The sequence below is a fragment of the Aquarana catesbeiana genome, linkage group LG04 (genome assembly GCF_042186555.1).
Source record: "Aquarana catesbeiana isolate 2022-GZ linkage group LG04, ASM4218655v1, whole genome shotgun sequence".
NCBI lineage: Eukaryota > Metazoa > Chordata > Amphibia > Anura > Ranidae > Aquarana > Aquarana catesbeiana.
The window spans coordinates 467,380,177-467,398,110 of record NC_133327.1 but is presented as its reverse complement, the minus strand read 5'-3'; the positions used below and the strand labels follow the sequence as shown (position 1 = coordinate 467,398,110).

General features: G+C 44.6%; 1 protein-coding gene across 8 annotated transcripts in view; it reads left to right on the top strand.

The window, feature by feature from the left end:
- ARID4B (AT-rich interaction domain 4B) overlaps nucleotides 1–17,934 on the top strand; it is a 1,373,103-nt gene that overhangs the window by 148,001 nt on the left and 1,207,168 nt on the right. For 6 of the 8 annotated variants that reach the window (XM_073627571.1, XM_073627570.1, XM_073627567.1 and 3 more), the window contains one exon: nucleotides 10,780–10,890. The exons of the other annotated variants lie outside the window; for them this stretch is intronic. In XM_073627571.1, coding sequence (XP_073483672.1) covers nucleotides 10,780–10,890 — 111 coding nt within the window. The remainder of the gene's footprint in view (nucleotides 1–10,779; nucleotides 10,891–17,934) is intronic. 8 annotated transcript variants of the gene reach the window in all.

Below are 17,934 nucleotides of genomic sequence, written 5' to 3'. Positions count from 1 at the left end.
TGGTCTCCGGCTGCTGCTCTGGGGTTCGGGACTCCGTGTACCCGATCCAGTTCGATTGTGGTAGGGGTACGATCTAAATACTACTTAAAGATCTCTGTCACAGTAAATGCTAGGTCCACAGCAGCTGTTGCCTCTGGAATCCATTTAAGTCTGATATTGTATCTTCGGCTTCTGTTTTCTATCTGATCTGCCCTTAAATGTAATGGTATGCTGACACTCGGGCATCTGTAGTTGTAATCTGAGCTTTCACTTCCACCTTTTTCAGGAGGATTCAGTGTGCGGGGCCCAGTTTTCCAGTTCAGATTTAGTGGGAAGCGAGGCTAAACTAAGCTGAATGTTTGACGGCCTCCAGCTGTCCTGTCTCCGATTGCACAGGGCCTGAGTCTTCAGACCTAGCAGGAGTGGCTAGGGCACTCAGGCGAGGGGTGACCATTTGTGAGTCAGCCCTTACCTCAGGAGAACGGCTGGGCACACTGGATGCACGACCCCTATGAGGAGGAGAGTCAGACCAATCCTTGTGGCTGGCAGCGGCGGGCGCCATGTTGGATTCCGGTGCTCTGAGGGTGCCCGAAGCCTGGGGTGTGAAGAAGCAGCTTAATCCCGCTGCCTGTGGTCCCTGGAGACACTGTGGGATTTGCGTTGCCTCTGCATTGAGAGCGGGTGTGGGGGGCGGTAATGTCCGTTGAGAAAGGTCCTGTGAACCAGGAGCTGAATTTAGCTGCGTACGCTTGTCTCCATGGCTATCCACGCCCCCATACACTAATTCTTTTTTTTTTTTTTTTTTAAATCAAAAAAAGGTTTTATTGAACATTCACATATTTTCCAACAATAAGCACTGTTCAGGCTACATTTACAGTTACAACCTTAAAACCAATCAGGTTCACTTACATGTATACAGTAATTTGTCCAATTAGTTTGTCAATCCATTGCAATTCTCCAGACATCCACAATACAACTCTCCCTGTTTTGACCATCACCACCCGCATTGTTATTATTATATATATAATCTGTTTCGCCCCCCCTCAACTTGTTTTAAAGAGACTGCAGGAGTCTAGACATCACCAATTCTCTCGGGCTCAATCCCGGTGTGTCTAGCCATTTTGACCAGATACGCTCAAACCTACTTGGACATCCCCTATGTTGGTATATATATTTTTCCCTGATAAGGGTTTGTCCCATGTGTTCCACCCAGGAGCCCCTGGTGGGTGGCAGTGTGGATTTCCACCCCATTAGGATAAGTTTTCTGGCCTGAAATAGAGCCCTGGAGAAAGCGACCCTATCCATTTCCTCCGAAATCTCCTCCTCCAGGATTCCCAGCAAGCAACACTTAGGATCAATGGGAACCTTTGTCTGGAATACTCCATTGAGCGTGCCCATCACCTCATTCCAGTACCGATGGAGCTTTGGGCAGCGCCATAGAAGGTGAATAAGGTCCCCGTCATGCTGTTGACAGCGGGAACACAGAGGGTCTGCCGCCCTGCCCATCTTGTGCAACTTTTTTGGGGTGTAATGCACTCTCAATACTATAAATAGTTGGGAAACCTTTTGTGCAACATTAAGGGAGCAGGTAGGTATAGACTGAAGAGCCTCCTCCCACTGTTCATCTGTAATCTGGCCAAGGTCCCTCTCCCAGGCAGAGGCCGCCTTGCATGGATAAGCCCGCAAGTGTCTCACCAGCAGCATCTGGTAGCATTGGGATATAATTCCTTTGGTTTCATTACTAGACTGCAGCACATGAAATACCGGAGTGGATGACAATATCCACTCCACGGCATTCCCCTGCGCAGCGACAGCATGTCGCAGTTGAAGGTATGAGTAAAACATACTATTCGGTAGGTTAAAATTGGCTTGCAGATCTGTGAAAGAAAGCAGTTTACCGTCCCTAAATATATGTGAAAGTAGTTTTACCCCGTGCTTACACCATCCAGACCTTTGCTGTAGTTTTCCCAGTTCACTATAGGAGCGGTTGTCCCATATTGGACTGAAATCAGTGAACCCTTGCACCCCCTGTATTTGTCTAGCCTTATTCCATATTTTCTGTACCAGTGACAGGGTTGGGGCCTTTTTATTGGATTTCGCAAACAGCTGGGCCTCAAGACCCATAGGGATGGTCTCCGCTCCAGAAGCAATCAGCATCATCCTTGCTGCTGAGCCCTGTGGTTCTGGAGTCATAGAGCCAACCAACTGCTGCAATTGGGACGCTATGTAGTACAACCAGGGGTTGGGAACCGCCAGCCCCCCGTTGTCCTTGGACTGCTGCAACTGTTCTAGCTTAATTCTGGGATGTTTGGTATTCCATAATAATTTACGAAAAAGGGTATTTACTATTCTGAAAATTTTTAGGGGAATTACTACCGGTGTATTGTGCAGGAAGTATAATAGTTGGGGCATTAAGATCATTTTAATTAAGTTAGCTTTACCTGCCAGGGACATTTTTAAGTTATTCCATGTGTTTATTTTATCTCTAAAACGTGAAAGCAAGGGGTATATGTTTAGGGAGCAGTAGTCTCCAATCCTGGGCGCTATTTGTATGCCCAGGTATTTGAAACTAGTAACCAGAGGGATGGGGCAGTGGTCAGGTAGCGCAACCTCTTGATCTCCATCCAGCATCATCAGAGCTGACTTGGACCAGTTTATGGTTAGTCCGGAGTAATGACCAAACAGTTTTATTATAGACATCGCCTCTGACAGCGAATTGCACGGGTCCCCCAGAAAGAGCAACATGTCGTCTGCATACAACATTATTTTTTCATGCAGAGTTCCATATTGAAACCCTTGAATCTGGGCGCTGTCCCTTTATGAGGGCTGCTAGTGGCTCTATCGCGATCGCAAAGAGCAGCGGGGACAGAGGACATCCTTGCCTCTTCCCCCTGCCCAGAGCAAAGGCATGCGAGACTCTATCTGTCATTCGAATGTTGGCCTGAGGGGATGCATACAGAAGCCTAACCCATGCTATAAAACGTTCCCCAAATCTAAATTTGTCTAATACTGCCCAGAGATATTTCCAGCTAACGCTGTCAAAGGCCTTGTTGGCATCAAGTGACAACAGTGCTCTCTGACCCATATTATCTGCCTGCAGTTGCATATTAAGGAACAGTCTCCTCAAATTTGTGGCTGTGGACTTTTGGGGCATAAAGCCCGCCTGGTCTTGGTGTATAATGGAGGAGATGACCCCGTTGACCCGGAGCGCCAGGACCTTTGCAAGGATCTTTACATCACTCTGGAGCAATGAAATAGGTCTATAGGAGCCGGGGTCAACCGGATCCTTCCCCTGTTTAAGAAGTAAAATCACATTTGCCCTTGCCATAGATTCAGGAAGTCTGCCCGCATCCAGGCAGGCGTTAAATACTTTTAATAGTTCAGGGAGTATTTGTTCGCCATATTGAGTAAATACCTCCATAGGGAGGCCATCCCCACCCGGCGCCTTACACGTGGGAAAAGAGCCGGCCGCCACCCGAAGCTCCTCTAAAGTTATTGGGGCATCCAATTGTTTTTGTGCTGCTGCCGATAATGAAGGCAAATTAATCTTGGACATATATTCAGCTAGTTCTGCATCCGAGTAGGCATCCCCCGGCCTATATAGGTCTTCATAGAAGGATGCCAGCTCGGATATGACAAGTTCCGGGGAATTAACCACTTTCCCATTGGCAGCTCGAATGGCTCCAATGGCTGGTGATTGCTGTTGTGATCGTGCAATTTTTGCGAGTAGGCGGCCCGTCTTCTCCCCCTCCTCATAAAATGCTAACTTCGTGAAGAACCTTTTACGTTCTGCAGTGGAGGATCTCAGCCGGTCCAGGGAATCCTGGGCCGACATCCATGCCTCCCTGGTGGAGTCATTAGGGTCAGTTATGTAGGTAATTTCTAGTCGCTTCACCAAGTCCCCCGCCTGTTCCAACAGGACCGAGGAGTTGTGTTTAACCTGTTGTACTTCCTGAATGAAAATCCCTCTCAGATGTGCCTTAAAAGTCTCCCATTTCAAATGGGCGTCATGTAAATGTCTGTGTGTTTTGAAAAAAACCTCGATCTGAGTTGCTATTCCCTCCTGTGAAACAAAGAGTTTTAACCAGAAAGCATTCAGCTTCCATGGGGCTTTAGGTAGGTTACTGGGGGGTCTAGTAATTAACCATAAAGTTAGAGGGGAGTGGTCCGACACTCCTCTTGGAAAGTATTCCACTTTGGATATGTTGCCTACCAGATCTGGGGTACCTATGCATAAGTCAATACGTGATAGCGACCCATGGGTCTTGGAAAAACAGGAGAATTGCTTGCATACCGGATTACGATTGCGCCAAATATCTATCCATCCCACTTCTGCAAGTAGACGGCTGAGAGCAGTGCCCCGTCCACCCCCAGGGGACTGTACAGGTGGATGTCTGTCTAGTTTAGGGTCTAAGTAGCAGTTGAAATCACCCATTATTAATACTGGAATATCCGGTTTGCTAGCTAAATAGGAGATTAACAACTGTAGTACCTCTCTGGAGAATGGAGGGGGCACATATACAAAAGCTAATATCAAGGTAATCGTATACAATTTGCAGTGCAAAAACACAAATCTACCAGATATGTCTATTAAGGAGTCTAGCTCCTGGTACACTAGGGCTTTGTGTATCAGTACACTAACTCCGCGTGAAAAAGCGGAGTAGGTGGAGTGATAGGCTTTGCCGACCCAGGCATATTGCAAGAAACCAACTGTATCATTCCGCAAGTGGGTTTCCTGCAGGCCAACTACAGCCGGATGGAATTTCCGCAATCCGGCTGAGATCATGGATCTTTTCAATGGATCGTTAACTCCCCGAACGTTCCAGGTCACTATGGGTGTATCAGACATTGCAGAAATTCAGTCCAGTTCCTATCCGTGCAGCAAGGTCCCGTGTTGTCCTGCAGCACTTCCTGGAATCTCCAGTCAGCAATCCATACATAAACTGAAGTGGCCAGCCGGCCATCTGGGTCACAGGGTATGATGGTGATGCAGTTCAAACAGTGGAGAAGCAACAAAATGTCACAGAAATACTGTATGATCATTTGTAGAGTGCAGTGAACCAGGTAGTAGGTCCAGGAAAAAAAGGAAAAAAAGAGAACCTGTGAAACAGTCCCCGCTGATTTTGCCACGCGGAGGGGTGTCAGATTTTGTGGGGCCCGATAGGCCCTAACCGTGCCAACAGGGCACAACTCTTCATGCCATAACAACAGTGGCAACGTGGAAAGTTCATGTGCGGAGCACATCCGCCATCCATCCAAGTGGTCATTCCACACTTGTAGTGAGCTCATAAAATTGAAAATGAAATTCCTTCCGCTGGTACTAGGTGATAAGGAAAAGTCCTCTGTAAAAGGAGTAATAGCGACGGTACAATGTGGGCGCCGATTATTCCTGCAGCGAGCAGGTTAAGTGAAGTCATCCATCCTCGTTTTCGCGTCTGCGACGACGCAGGTCTTGCTCGTTTCGGTCCAGCCATCCTGCAGCATCTTGCGCGTTTTCAAAGAAGTGATTTTGATCTCCAGCTGTAATTCGCAACTTAGCAGGGAATAGCATTGCGTATTTAAGCTGTAAGCGTTGCAGCCGTTTCTTAACATCTGCAAATTTGGATCTTCTACGTTGCACTTCGGCTGAGAAGTCGGGGTAAAAGGAGATTTTGGTTCCATTAAACTGCACAGCCCCTTTTTCTCTGGCTAGTCGTAGCACTACTTCACGGTCACGATAATTAAGGAGCCTGGCCAGCATCGCTCTAGGGGGATTCCCAGGTGGAAGAGGCCTTGGCGGCACTCGATGTGCCCGCTCTACTGCATACAGGGGAGAGAAGGCCTCCTTACCAAATATTTCTTGCAACCACTCTTCGACGAACACCGTGGGGTCCCTGCCCTCCACCTTCTCCGGGAGCCCCACTATGCGAACGTTATTACGTCTCAGGCGGTTCTCGATGTCGTCAGTCTTTTCAAAAGCCTGATGTGCGTGTTGTGCAGCCCCCCTCACATCTCTGTTTAAATGAGGCATCTGATCTTCTATATCACTTACTCTCCCCTCCACTGCCGTGGTTCTCTCCCTGATTTTTTGAATGTCTTGACGGAGGAGAGACACAGTCTCCTTCAGTCCTCCAAATTTTTCCTTAAGATCATCCACTGAAGCAGTGCATCTATGGACTGCATGTAAAATTTCACTGAGCGTAGGCTGGGGACTGTCTTCCACTTGTAAATCAAACAGGCCTGGCATAGGATCTGGAACTGAGTCCATAATGTCTGTGTCCTCTGGCCTGTCTGTGTCTCCCCTGCCTGTCTGCTCCATGGACACTGCTGGGATCTGTGTGCTGGTCTGTGTGGAGTCAGCAGAGCCTGCCAGTTTCTGTGCATATTATAGCATATCCCTGGGTTGGTCTTTGGTTTTAGGGGGTTTCTGTGACTTACCCCCCTGGTCTGCTTTCTTGTCCTGGCCTCGTGGCGTTCTCTGCGGCTGAGATGTCCAGGCGCCATCTTGGAAGTTCGGAGCGGCCGAGGCCGCGGCTTCACCGCGGTTCCCACGGGTCATCATACCCCCTCTCTGCAGCTGTATCTGTGTCTTGGGGTGACAGGGAGGCTGTAGCTACCGAGCAGTTCGGTTTTTGGGCGCCGGGAACAGCGAGGAGAGGATCGTTAGGCGGATCAACAGCGGGAGCTCCGGTGAACAGGTCTGTTCACATGCCGCGCTAGGCCACGCCCCCACTAATTCTTAAATATCATACAATCCTCAATTTTGAAGTTAAACTGTTGCGCTGTCCCTTTTTTAAATTCAAACAAACTACAGATCCGTAAAAAAAAAAAAAAAAAAAAGCCATATACCATATATGCAGTAAAGTATGCTAAAAATATCCAAAAAGGTGCTGTTCTCTTATCCACAACTATATAGTGCAAATAAACTGTCCCTTTTTTTAAAAGTGCTTTTTCTCCAGTGTTACAAAGCTGATACCAAAAAAATATTGACCTCTCTATCATAGAAAGTCAATAGCGCTCGAATGTGGGAGTGGATTCTTTAATTGTCAAGGAATTCGGCTATACAATAAAGATCAGGACAAGTTCACATCAGCTCTAAAAAAACACTATCTAGAACAGGGGTAGGCAATCTTTCAGAGGTGGAGATCTATCATGACAAAATCGTGGCAAAGATCCCCAGGGGGCCACTGGCTTTTTTTTTTTTTTTTTTTTTTACTAGCAAGCCCCCAGAGGTCAGTTGGTAGGATAGTATACAGAGGAGAGTAGTAGGTAGGGCAGTTTACCGACCTCTGTATACTGCCCTACCCTCTACTGACCTCTGTAATGTGTAGGGCAGTGTACAGTTGTCAGTAGGAATTTATGGCAGAGCACAGAGGTCAGTAGTATGAAGAGCAGTGTGCAGAGATTAGTAGGGCAGATGTGAGGGGTGAGCAGGACAGGAGCTAGCAGGAAAGAACATGGCAAAGGAAAGGGATGCGCAAAGTAGTGTGGGGGGGTTGGGGTCAGGAAGGCGCAGTACAAGAGTGGGCAGGAGGGCTTGGAGTACAGGGGAGGGTCAGAAGAGTCTGCTACAGGGGGGTCTGGAGAGCACAGTACTTGAGGGGGCAGGAGAGCATGCTACGGGGGGGGGGTCTGGAACTGTGAGATCAGGAGGGCTGGGGAGTTTGATGGGCTCAGTGTTGGGGATTAAGAAGGCACAGTCCTGGGGGGGGGTCAGGAAGGCATACTACAGGGGTGGTCTGGAGGGCATCGTACTGGGGAGGGGGGGGGGTCAGGAGGGCATGCTACAGGGTGGTCTGGATGGTATGAAACTGGGGGTTCAGGAGGGCATGGTAGTGGGTGGTGAGGAGGGCACACAGTGGGGTCGGGAGGGCACAACAGAGAGGTTAGGTGGGTACAAGGTTTTCCTGGAGCAGAGCTGTGCAGGGAAACTGCCTATCTGGTGCATTGAGCCCGCTGGTCCTCCTCTCTCAGCATGGAGATCAGCGCACTGAACACTGGGAGGTGAGCCTGGACCTGCTCCTAGCAAATCCTAGGTGGCAGAGGCATTCTTCTCCTCACAGCAAGGGGGAGGCTACGGGGCATGCAATGCATCTGCATATACTTCCCGGAATGAGGGCTCAGACGTCTTTTGAGCTCACCCCTTCTCTGCGCTGTTCGTGGTGGGAGAACACTAATAGGTGTACTAAATATAACCAACGGTGTGAAAACACTCTGATGTCCGGGAAGATTGGAGCATATCACCAAAACATAGGCTGCAAAATATATTAGCAAGAAGTCAATCTTTGGAATTTGACATCCAATACCAAAAGAATTTTATTCAATATGTAAAAAGCAAAAGATTTTGTACAGTAGACCAACCATGGTGCATAGTGCACAAAAGTATTAGTATGAGAAGGTGGGAACTAGAATAAGAGGGATAGGGACCAGAGGAAAGAGAAGGTATGCGGAAGGGGGGGCTGGCAAGGAAATGGAAGATATAAAAAAAAAAAAAGTGGGGGGGACTAGTAAATAGATCTCCCCCTCTCAGAATTCCATTCATGGGAACTGGCACACTGTAACTTAGACATTGTAAAGTCTCTTTCTCTATAAAGATATCAAACCTGTTATGCTTACCTGCTCTGTTGTGGTGGATTTGCACAGAGCAGCCCAGATCCTCCTCTTCTCGGGTCCCTCTTCTGTGATCCGTGCCCCACAGCAAGCCGCTTGCTATGGGGGCATCCGAGCCGAGTCAGTTTCCTGTGTCCATTCAGACATGGAGCCCCGGCCCCGCCCCCCTCTCTCCCCCGATTGGCTAGCTGACTTTGACAGCAGCGGGAGCCAATGGTGCCGCTGTTTTGTCACGGCCAATCAGGAAGGAGATTCTCGGATGGCGAGGGACTCGTGGACATTGCTGGACAGAGCGGGACCATTGCTGGACAGGGAGGCGGGGCTGCTGCACACAGCTTTTTATCTTAATGCATAGAATGCATTAAGATAAAAAACCTGACTTTACAACCCCTTTAAGACTGAGAGGCAAGCGGGGTCTGGTCTCTATAAAATAAGTAGGGATTCCAGATAGGAAAGTGCTGGTATGCAAGCCCTGGGTTTAAAAAATTGAACCCATGCTGAATTTTTATATCTGTATTTAGGGAAATCAGGGAGGTGCAGCAGGTGTTTGTTTGGGTCTGTACCCAGATCAAAACTTTAACCATTTTCAGTAAATTCTTGCATTTAACCAATGCCTTGTGTGTTTTTTTTTTTTTTTTTTTTTTTTTTTTGATGCATGTAGATATGAACCCCCAGATTTGGATTTAAAATGTGTTTGATTTTCAGCCTAGAATAGCCATTCTCATCGAGGGTTGCTCTAGAGCTGGGGTCTCAAACTGGCAGCCCTCCAGTTGTTGTGAAACTACAAGTCCCATGAGGCATTGCAAGGCTGACAGTTACAAGCATGACTCCCACAGGCAGAGAGGCATGATGAGATTTGTAGTTTCGCAACAGCTGGAGGGCTGCCAGTTTGAGACCCCTGCTCTAGAGGTTGCTAGGGTTCCTTGAGCTATGGCTGGTTGACTTTCCTTCTGATGGTGCCTGCATAATTCCAGGTCTGGCACCATGACACCAATGAACTTTTTAGCTGTTCATAATGGTAGATTTCTGACCACCATTGAAAAGGGGACATTGTTCCCACTGACCTCAAATGAATTAATTTTTGCAAGGGTTTTTTGATACGCAATTAATTATTTCAAGGGTATTTCTGGGGTAAAAAGGTCAAAGGCTGGCCTAGAGATTCTACATGTTTAAGTTCTTTACCTATAAAGAACTCTTGGACTCTATACATAATTAAAGACCATCTTGAATAGACTGTTCTGACAAACATGCAGTATATTCACATAAAAATGACCTCAACCTCCCTAAAGGGTTATTGGACCAGACATGGTATTTCTCCCTGAAACCCATTCTAAAAGAATTTGCATTACTCAGTCAACCTGGCTACCATGATTATACCTTCAACTTGTAGAGCATATTAACTTTTCGTAATAAATGTATATCTTTCTTTAAATAAAAGTATATTTTAAACCCAAGTGTGTTAGCTTGTCGCAATAATTTTTTTTCCTATTAGTAAATACTGTACCTGCTTTGTTCCTTGATTTACATGGGTTTCCTTACTGTTGGTGGCGAAGATATAGCGGGCCGGTCCTCTGGCTGCTACGTTGCCACTTTCATTGCACTTGCCCTGCCAGCTCCTCTTTAAAAGCTATTCACTTCTTCTCTGGAGGCCACACCACTTGATTATTTCTACTGGCTTGAGGGGCGGCTCTAGCAATTTGAATGGGAGGTGCTTGCTCCTATCCCATGTGTCTCCGTCTCTCTTCGGTGTACCACTGCTTTCACTCTCACCTGCAGCCAGCTCCTCTGAAGCCTTGCATTTTTAACAATGACATACCTATGAAAACATCACCTTTTATGATGGTTTCTGTGCAAATCCAACATGTTCTTATCGTGATGTTACAATAATTTACGCAAACAGATTATTTTTTCCTGCATGCGTTGCGATGTAACATTAGGGAAAAAAGATGGGGAGAATTTCCTAAAGAGCACAGCTTGTCCAAACAAATAACACTTGAATCCTAATGTCTAGTTAACAGCATCCTAAATAATAGGAGCATGTCAATATTCACCAAAAGTTGAACACTGCTTCCAAAGAGTAAAGGAGAGAAACACTTTAGTGTTATGCTGCTATTTCGTGTTATCTTATTCTGCTTTATTATATACTAATGTTGAAGCTTTTTAACAATAATTTTTAGGCTATTCATTTTTTTTCTTAATGTTATTTGTCAGTCTGTAGATGAGCCCCCTTTCCTGTCGGTTGGTACAGATGTAAGTGCTAAATACAGAGGTGCTTTCTGTGAAGCCAAGATAAAGTCCACAAAAAGGCTGGTCAAAGTTAAGGTAGGCCTCAAAATAATTTTACACTTTATTGCATCATTGATGTGCCACAAAAGATAAGGTTTTTTTTTTCAGACCCAATTTCAGAAGTTTGAAAGTTTGAGTAATTAGCCTGCATTTTTGCCGAAATTGTTTTTTACAGATTAAAATTAACCAAGCGTTCGATCAGAGAAATCTGTATGAAAAAATTTGCAGCTTTTTGGCTCATCTAATTTAGCCTTGCAGATCAGTCTGTTGTGCCAAGAATCATCCAAGTCTGGATCCAGAGCATTGTTATTAAACAGCATGATATACTGCAGATTGGATTAGTATACAATATTATGTTTGGGTAAAAAGTCTGCAATTTGTCTTTTATGCAAATTGATTTGCTGATCCTTAGTGCTCACAGGGGTAAGGAGGGAACTAAGGAACTGCATAATTCTTAGCATGAGGTCCCAGGCAGACCTCAAGGTACAGTAGTTTGAGTGGAATTCAATGACTGTTTGCTAATGACACTGTATATTGTGACATGTAAATTATTTATTCCTGAGGACTGATAGTAACTGGTCTGCTTCATTTAGATTTCCAAGTCTAGCTATACAATGACTACATCAGCCAATGTATGCAATAAATACATAATTGCTTCTACTTTTCTCTGACTGCTTTTAAATTTCAAGCATGTCAGTCTAAAGCTGGTCATACACTGATCACATTTCGATCAGTGTGTGGCTTCTTCCTCTCGACAGGAGTTGAATATTTAACTTTTTTCAAAGGGATAGAAAATTTCAATTAGCGACTGCAGCCAAACAATATTCTGGTGGGGGGACTTCAAACTCACACAAGCGGGTGGATAGAGGATTTTTTTTTTCTTTTTTGATCAGACCCCTGGCCAAACTAACGTTGTATGGACAGTATTAACAATTTTTATGTTCCCAATTTTTTTTTTTTTTTTTTCTGTGCTAAAATTATCAATAAATTAACAACGTTGAGTCAGCCATCTAAACAGAGGGTACATAGATCTATATCACAGTAGGAGCATATAATAAATGTAGCAGTGGCATAAGACTCGCAATGTAAATATGAAACACCAAAACCAGAATGCGAACAGTCTACTGACTGGAATGGTACCAGCTGATTGGTGAAAAGCCAATGTAGCACCAATATTTAAAAAAGGGCCAAGATGCATCCCTGGGAACTACAGACCAGTTAGCCTATCATCAATAGTATGCAAGTTCTTGGAGGGAATGACAAGGGACTAAATACAAGATTTTAGTAATGACAACGGTATCATTAGCAGTAATTGGCATGGATTCATGAAGAATCGTTCTTGCCAAACCAATCTATTACCCTTCTATAAGGAGGTGAGCTGCCATCTAGATAAAGGCCTGTAGACATGACATATCTGGATTTTGCAAAAGCATTTAATACAGTTCCCCATAAAAGTTTACTGTACAAAGTAAGGTCTGTTGGCATGGACTATATGGGGTGAAAACTGGCTACAGGGGCGAGTTCAGAGGGTAGTGATACATGGGGAGTACTTGGCATGGTCCAGGGTGGAAAGTGGGGTTCCCCAAGGTTCTGTCCTGGGACCAGTCCTATTCAATTTATTCATAAATGACCTGGAGGATGGGATAAACAGCTCAATCTCTGTATTTGCGGATACTAAGCTAAACGGGGCATTAGCTTTTCCGCAGGATGTGGAAACTTTGCAAGAAGATCTGAACAAATGAATGGGGTGGGCAACTACATTTATTGTAGAAAGATGTAAAATAATGCATTTGGGTGGCAATAATATAAATGCAATCTACTCACTAGGGCAAGATCTTCTGGGGGAATCTAGGATGGAATAGGACGTGTGAGTCCTAGTAGATGACAGGCTCAGAAATGACATGCAATGCCAAGCTGCTGCAAGCAAAGCAAACAGAATATTGGCATGCGTTAAAAAGGGGATTAACTCCAGAGATAAAACGATAATTCTCCCACTCTACAAGACTCAGCCGCACCTGGAGTATGCTGTATAGTTCTTGGCACCAGTCCTCAGGAAGGATGTGCTGGAACTGGACAGAGTCCAGAGAAGGGCAACAAAACTAATAAAGGGACTGGAGGACCTTGGTTATGAGGATAGGTTACGAGCACTGAACTTATTCTCTCTGGAGAAGAGACGCTTGAGAGGGGATATGATTTCAATGTACAACTACAGTACTGGTGACCCCACATTAGGGATAAAGCTTTTCCATGAAAGGGAATTTATTAAGACACGCAGCCATTGACTAAAATTAGAAGAAAAGTGGTTTAACCTAAAACTGCGTAGTGTTCTTTACTGTGAGAGCTGTTAGGATGTGGAATTCTCTTCCACAGGCAGTGGTTTCAGCGGAGAGCATCGTTAATTTAAAAAAAAACTATTAGCTAGGCACCTGAAAGATCAAAACATACAGGGATATATTTAATACTGACATAAAATCACACACAAAGGTTGGTCTTTTTTCAACCTCGCCAACTATGTAAGAATAAAAGTACAAGCTAGTCTTTCAATGCTATGTCCAGATTAGCGAGAGAGTTATCGTCCACAAACCATATCTAGACATTCGTATTAATAACTACTTCAGGATTCGCCATTGGAAGGGTAAAAATTACCAACGTTATTGCATATAAAAAAAAAAAGACAAAATGCGGAAGTAAAAAAAAAAAAAAAAAAAAAAAGGAGAAAAAGGGGGTGGGGGGGTGGGAGTGAGAATAAAAAAGGAGATGAAGGAAATAAGACCTTAGCAAAAGAGAAAGGAGGAAGGAAAGAAGAAGCCAAGAAAAGAAGCATATCCAGCAATTGGAGACCTAGGGTGTGTAAGGGATGCCAAAGTTCTGATTGGGCACTGGAGTCAGGGATAGGGGCACATGTATGTACAGTAAGTCGCCAACTGCTCCCAGGTTTGTTCAAACAAATTTTGTTTATCATTAATAATGCTGGCAACCTTTTCATGGATCTTGACCAAGAAATTTTGCGTCTCAGTCACCGAAAGGATACTGAAGGTGTCTTCCATGCTACTATAGTAATTTATTGTTCAAATATTTTATTGAGCATATTTCAATGTACATATCAATATATATAACAGAAAAGTATCCAATCAGTAAGAATTGAATAACATAGCATCATTACATTATAACAACTTTAGTCAAAGATAAAAATGAGGAGGTTAGTTCCAATCAAGTATTGCTATGCAAGGTATCTGATACAGAGGGTAAGCCCCTCGTTGTTGGATTTGAATGGAAACTAGGCAATAAAGTAATCTTAGAAAATAAGTAGGGCAGGCAAAGGAGGGGGGAGACAAAAGAAATAGGGGCCCCTAGAGAGGACCATGACAAGTAAGAATTACCAGACTACTCTGTATTTTAAGGTAGCAGGAGTGAGCCATCCAAGTCAGGGGGTAGGAAATGAGCTATCCAGGGTCTCCATAATTTTTTCGTAGGCGGACATTTCTACCATATGTGCACATGTGCACATGTGTGCCTGGTGTAGTACACACCATTCCATCTGGTGAGCACTTTGTAGATGGTTTCCAGGGCTACAATGTTGGATGAGGCTGACTTGGTTGCCTGCCATATCTGGGCCAATTGGCTGGATCTAAGATTTGGTTAAGGTAGTTTTCCCATTTGCTTCTGTAAGTTGGTGGAGAGGACATTGAGATAAAAGTAGGGCAAGAGATTAGACCGTGCTATAGTAGTTTTAGCTGACAGTAGGAAGAAGTAGACTAAACTTTTCATTGGCCGTGGCAACACTGGCGGCAGGTAATTAACCGGTTCAATACAGGGCATTTCAGGGTTTTCAGCGCTGTCTCACTTTAAACGACAATTGCGTGGTCGTGCGACGTTCTACCCAAACAAAATTGACGTCCTTTTTTCCCCAAAAATAGAGCTTTCTTTTGTTGGTATTTGATCGCCTCTGCGGTTTTTATTTTTTGCGCTATAAACAAAAGAAGAGCGACAATTTTGAAAAAAAACACACTATTTTTTACTTTTTGCTATAATAAATATCCCAATTTTAAAAAAAAAAAACAAATTTTTTCCTCAGTTTCGGCCGATGCGATTTTTTTTTACCAAAAATATGTAGAATACGTAATAAGCGTATATTGATTGGTTTGCGCAAAAGTTATAGCGTCTATAAAATACGGGATAGATTTATGGCATTTTTAAAAAAAAATTATTTATTTTTTTTTACTAGTAATAGTGGCGATCGCAATTTTTTTTTCGTGACTGCGACATTATGGCGGACACATCGGACACTTTTGACACATTTTTGGGACCATTCACATTTATACAGCGATCAATGCTATAAAATTGCATTGATTACTGTGTAAATGTGACAGGCAGTGAAGAGGTTAACCACTAGGGGGCGGGGAGGGGTTAAATGTGTTTCCTAGGGAATGCTTCTAACTGTAGGGGGAGGGGACGCTCAAGGGGAGGAGAACGATCAGTGTTTCTCCGTTCTGGGAACACAGATCGCTCTCCTCTGAGCTGACAGGACGTGGATCTCTGTGTTTACACACAGAGATCCACGGTCCGGCCCGGTTAACGGGCAATCGCGGGTGCCCGGCGGACATCGCGGCCGCCGGGCACACGCACTGGGACCCGAGCAACGTGGCAGGCGCGCGCCCCCCCTAGGCAGCCGGGAACCCGAGGCCGTCATATGACGTCCACCCAGGATGGGAGATTCCATCTGTGGACATCATATGTACATTCGCAGGTAGGGAAGTGGTTAAGCAGTGTAAGGTGGGGTTGCTGTGCACTTGCGGAGCATGGAGAACACCCTATTCCAATAGTTCCCAATTTTGGGGCATTCCAACCAATGTTGAGCATGGTGCCACGCAACTTGCAATCTCAAACACTCTTCGCAAGCGGTCTGGTACATTCTGGCTAGATGAGTAGGGACTAGATACCAACTAGTCAAGACTAGCCTCTATTAAGAATACATTCAAAATAATAGGAAGCCTGGAGTCTAGAATACCATGACTCTGGCTCCACTTCCAGTCCACCATTTTAATGCAATACTATCCATACCAGGAGGAAAATTAGGGTAATGAAATATGTGCTCCAAAGGGGTAAATTTTAGAGATCAGTGAGAGATTAGAGCACATGCGATCCCATAGGGCAAATGAATGAGATAGTGTGGGTGACTGTATTAAGGGCCTATCCTTTAAAGTGATAGTAAAGTCGTACATTTAAAAATCCGCTGATGGGCAGGCTTTTTATAACCTAAATGTCCCCCCAGCCTGTTGGGTAATGTGATCTAACCTGCACGTGTGCAGCTGAGGCAACATTTACAGCCCGCTCTGTGTACTGCGGTGATGGGGCTCCCATACGCATGCGTGGGAGTGACGTCACGTCGGCGTGGTCAATCAAGCGGCCATAAAACACGAAACCCGTAAGTTAGACCAGGTGGAGATGGAAGCATCGGTGACTGGTGAGAGCCCTGACAGTGTATCGCTGGAAGGCTCTATGTGTCAGTAAGTCTATCATGATGTACTAGCATAAAGTGCATACTAGTACATTATGACTTAAACCTGCAGGGGGACCATTTCTTTTATTTTGCTTTTCGAGGCTTTACTACACTTTCTATCGTGAAGGACGGAATAGCCTGTTATTATATCTGTACCCATTCTAGTCTCTTGTGATGTGAATCGACTACCGAAAATTGCATTAATTGCACTGCCTTATATTAAGCCCAGAACTCCAAGTCCCCCTTTAGGTCTAGGTGTGAACAAAGTGGTACATGCTAGTTTATGGCCTTGAGGACACCAAATGGATTTCAATACCTTGGTCTGAAAATGTAGAAGATCTGACCTAGCAACGAGCACTGGCAACTACCGAAAGAGTTTAGGTAAAAGGGTCATTTTGACCGCATGTATAATACCGAGCCATGAGAGATCGTGTAGAGCCCAGCTAGACAGTAGGTGTTCCAGACGTTGAAAACAGGAAGGGTAATTACCCATTTATAATGTTTAATAAGACTGGGAAAGATTAACTTCCAAATACAATTCATCTTTAGCTTTATCATGCCATTGGAATGAGAAGGATTCACGACTGCGCGGGAACAACGGTTCAGGGATATTAATTTTCATAGGTGAAGAATTTTAATTTTCATTAACTCTGAGCCCAGAAATCCTGCTAAAATTGCGCAACATCTTGTGAAGTAAAAAGCTTACTCTCAATAGGGTCACAGTGGTGTCCCATCAACTTAAAGTGGAGTTCCATGCAAAAATGTAACTCAGTTGAAAATATAAGCACACTCCACCCCCTCTCATTTTTGTGTATGTATGTACTGTGTGTGTATATATATATATATATATATATATATATATATATATATATATATATATATATAATATATATATTATAATTGTTTATTTTTTATTCCTCATAACTTTTTATGTATATTTTCTTCGGGACTTCTGTCCCATGGTGCCGTGGCGAGATATATAACTTCTGCAGTTTTTTGGGGGGGGTTGCATTTACAGACCATGGGTTATATACTGGCTACCTTCAAATGCTTGGGCACTGGCAAAAAACTTTACCAGGGCCACCCCTAGCGCATGTTCATATAACCTCACCCACTCCAAGAGAGTCTAGTTTTTTTGCTAGTGTCCTTTGGTGACAGACATATTCTCCTTTTTTGGAGAGGTTTTTTTCCTTTTTTCAGCCATAACTTTTTTTTTTTTTCTTCAGATTCTTTTCTCAAGATCTGACTGCCTATTGCCCAGGGCTATCAAGCAGTTTCTGGATAGGGAACCTGCAGTATCTACCTTGGGGACTGTACCCAGACCTCACTGTGTGGGGCCAGCCCATAATGTTGCTTCAGGCCCCTGGATACTGTGATAGGAGCTCACCTTGGCATGTAGCTACAGGGTGCTATACGGGTTCATGGCCATGGTCTATCTGTTTCCCAGACCCCTTTGGGGTATGCCCACTGTGACAGGTGAAGCCTGGATGGGCCCTGCGATAAGGTAAGATAGGATTTCCCTGTAGTTTGGTTTGTTCCTGGCTATATACAACCCAACAGTGTGTAGCACACAAATCAAA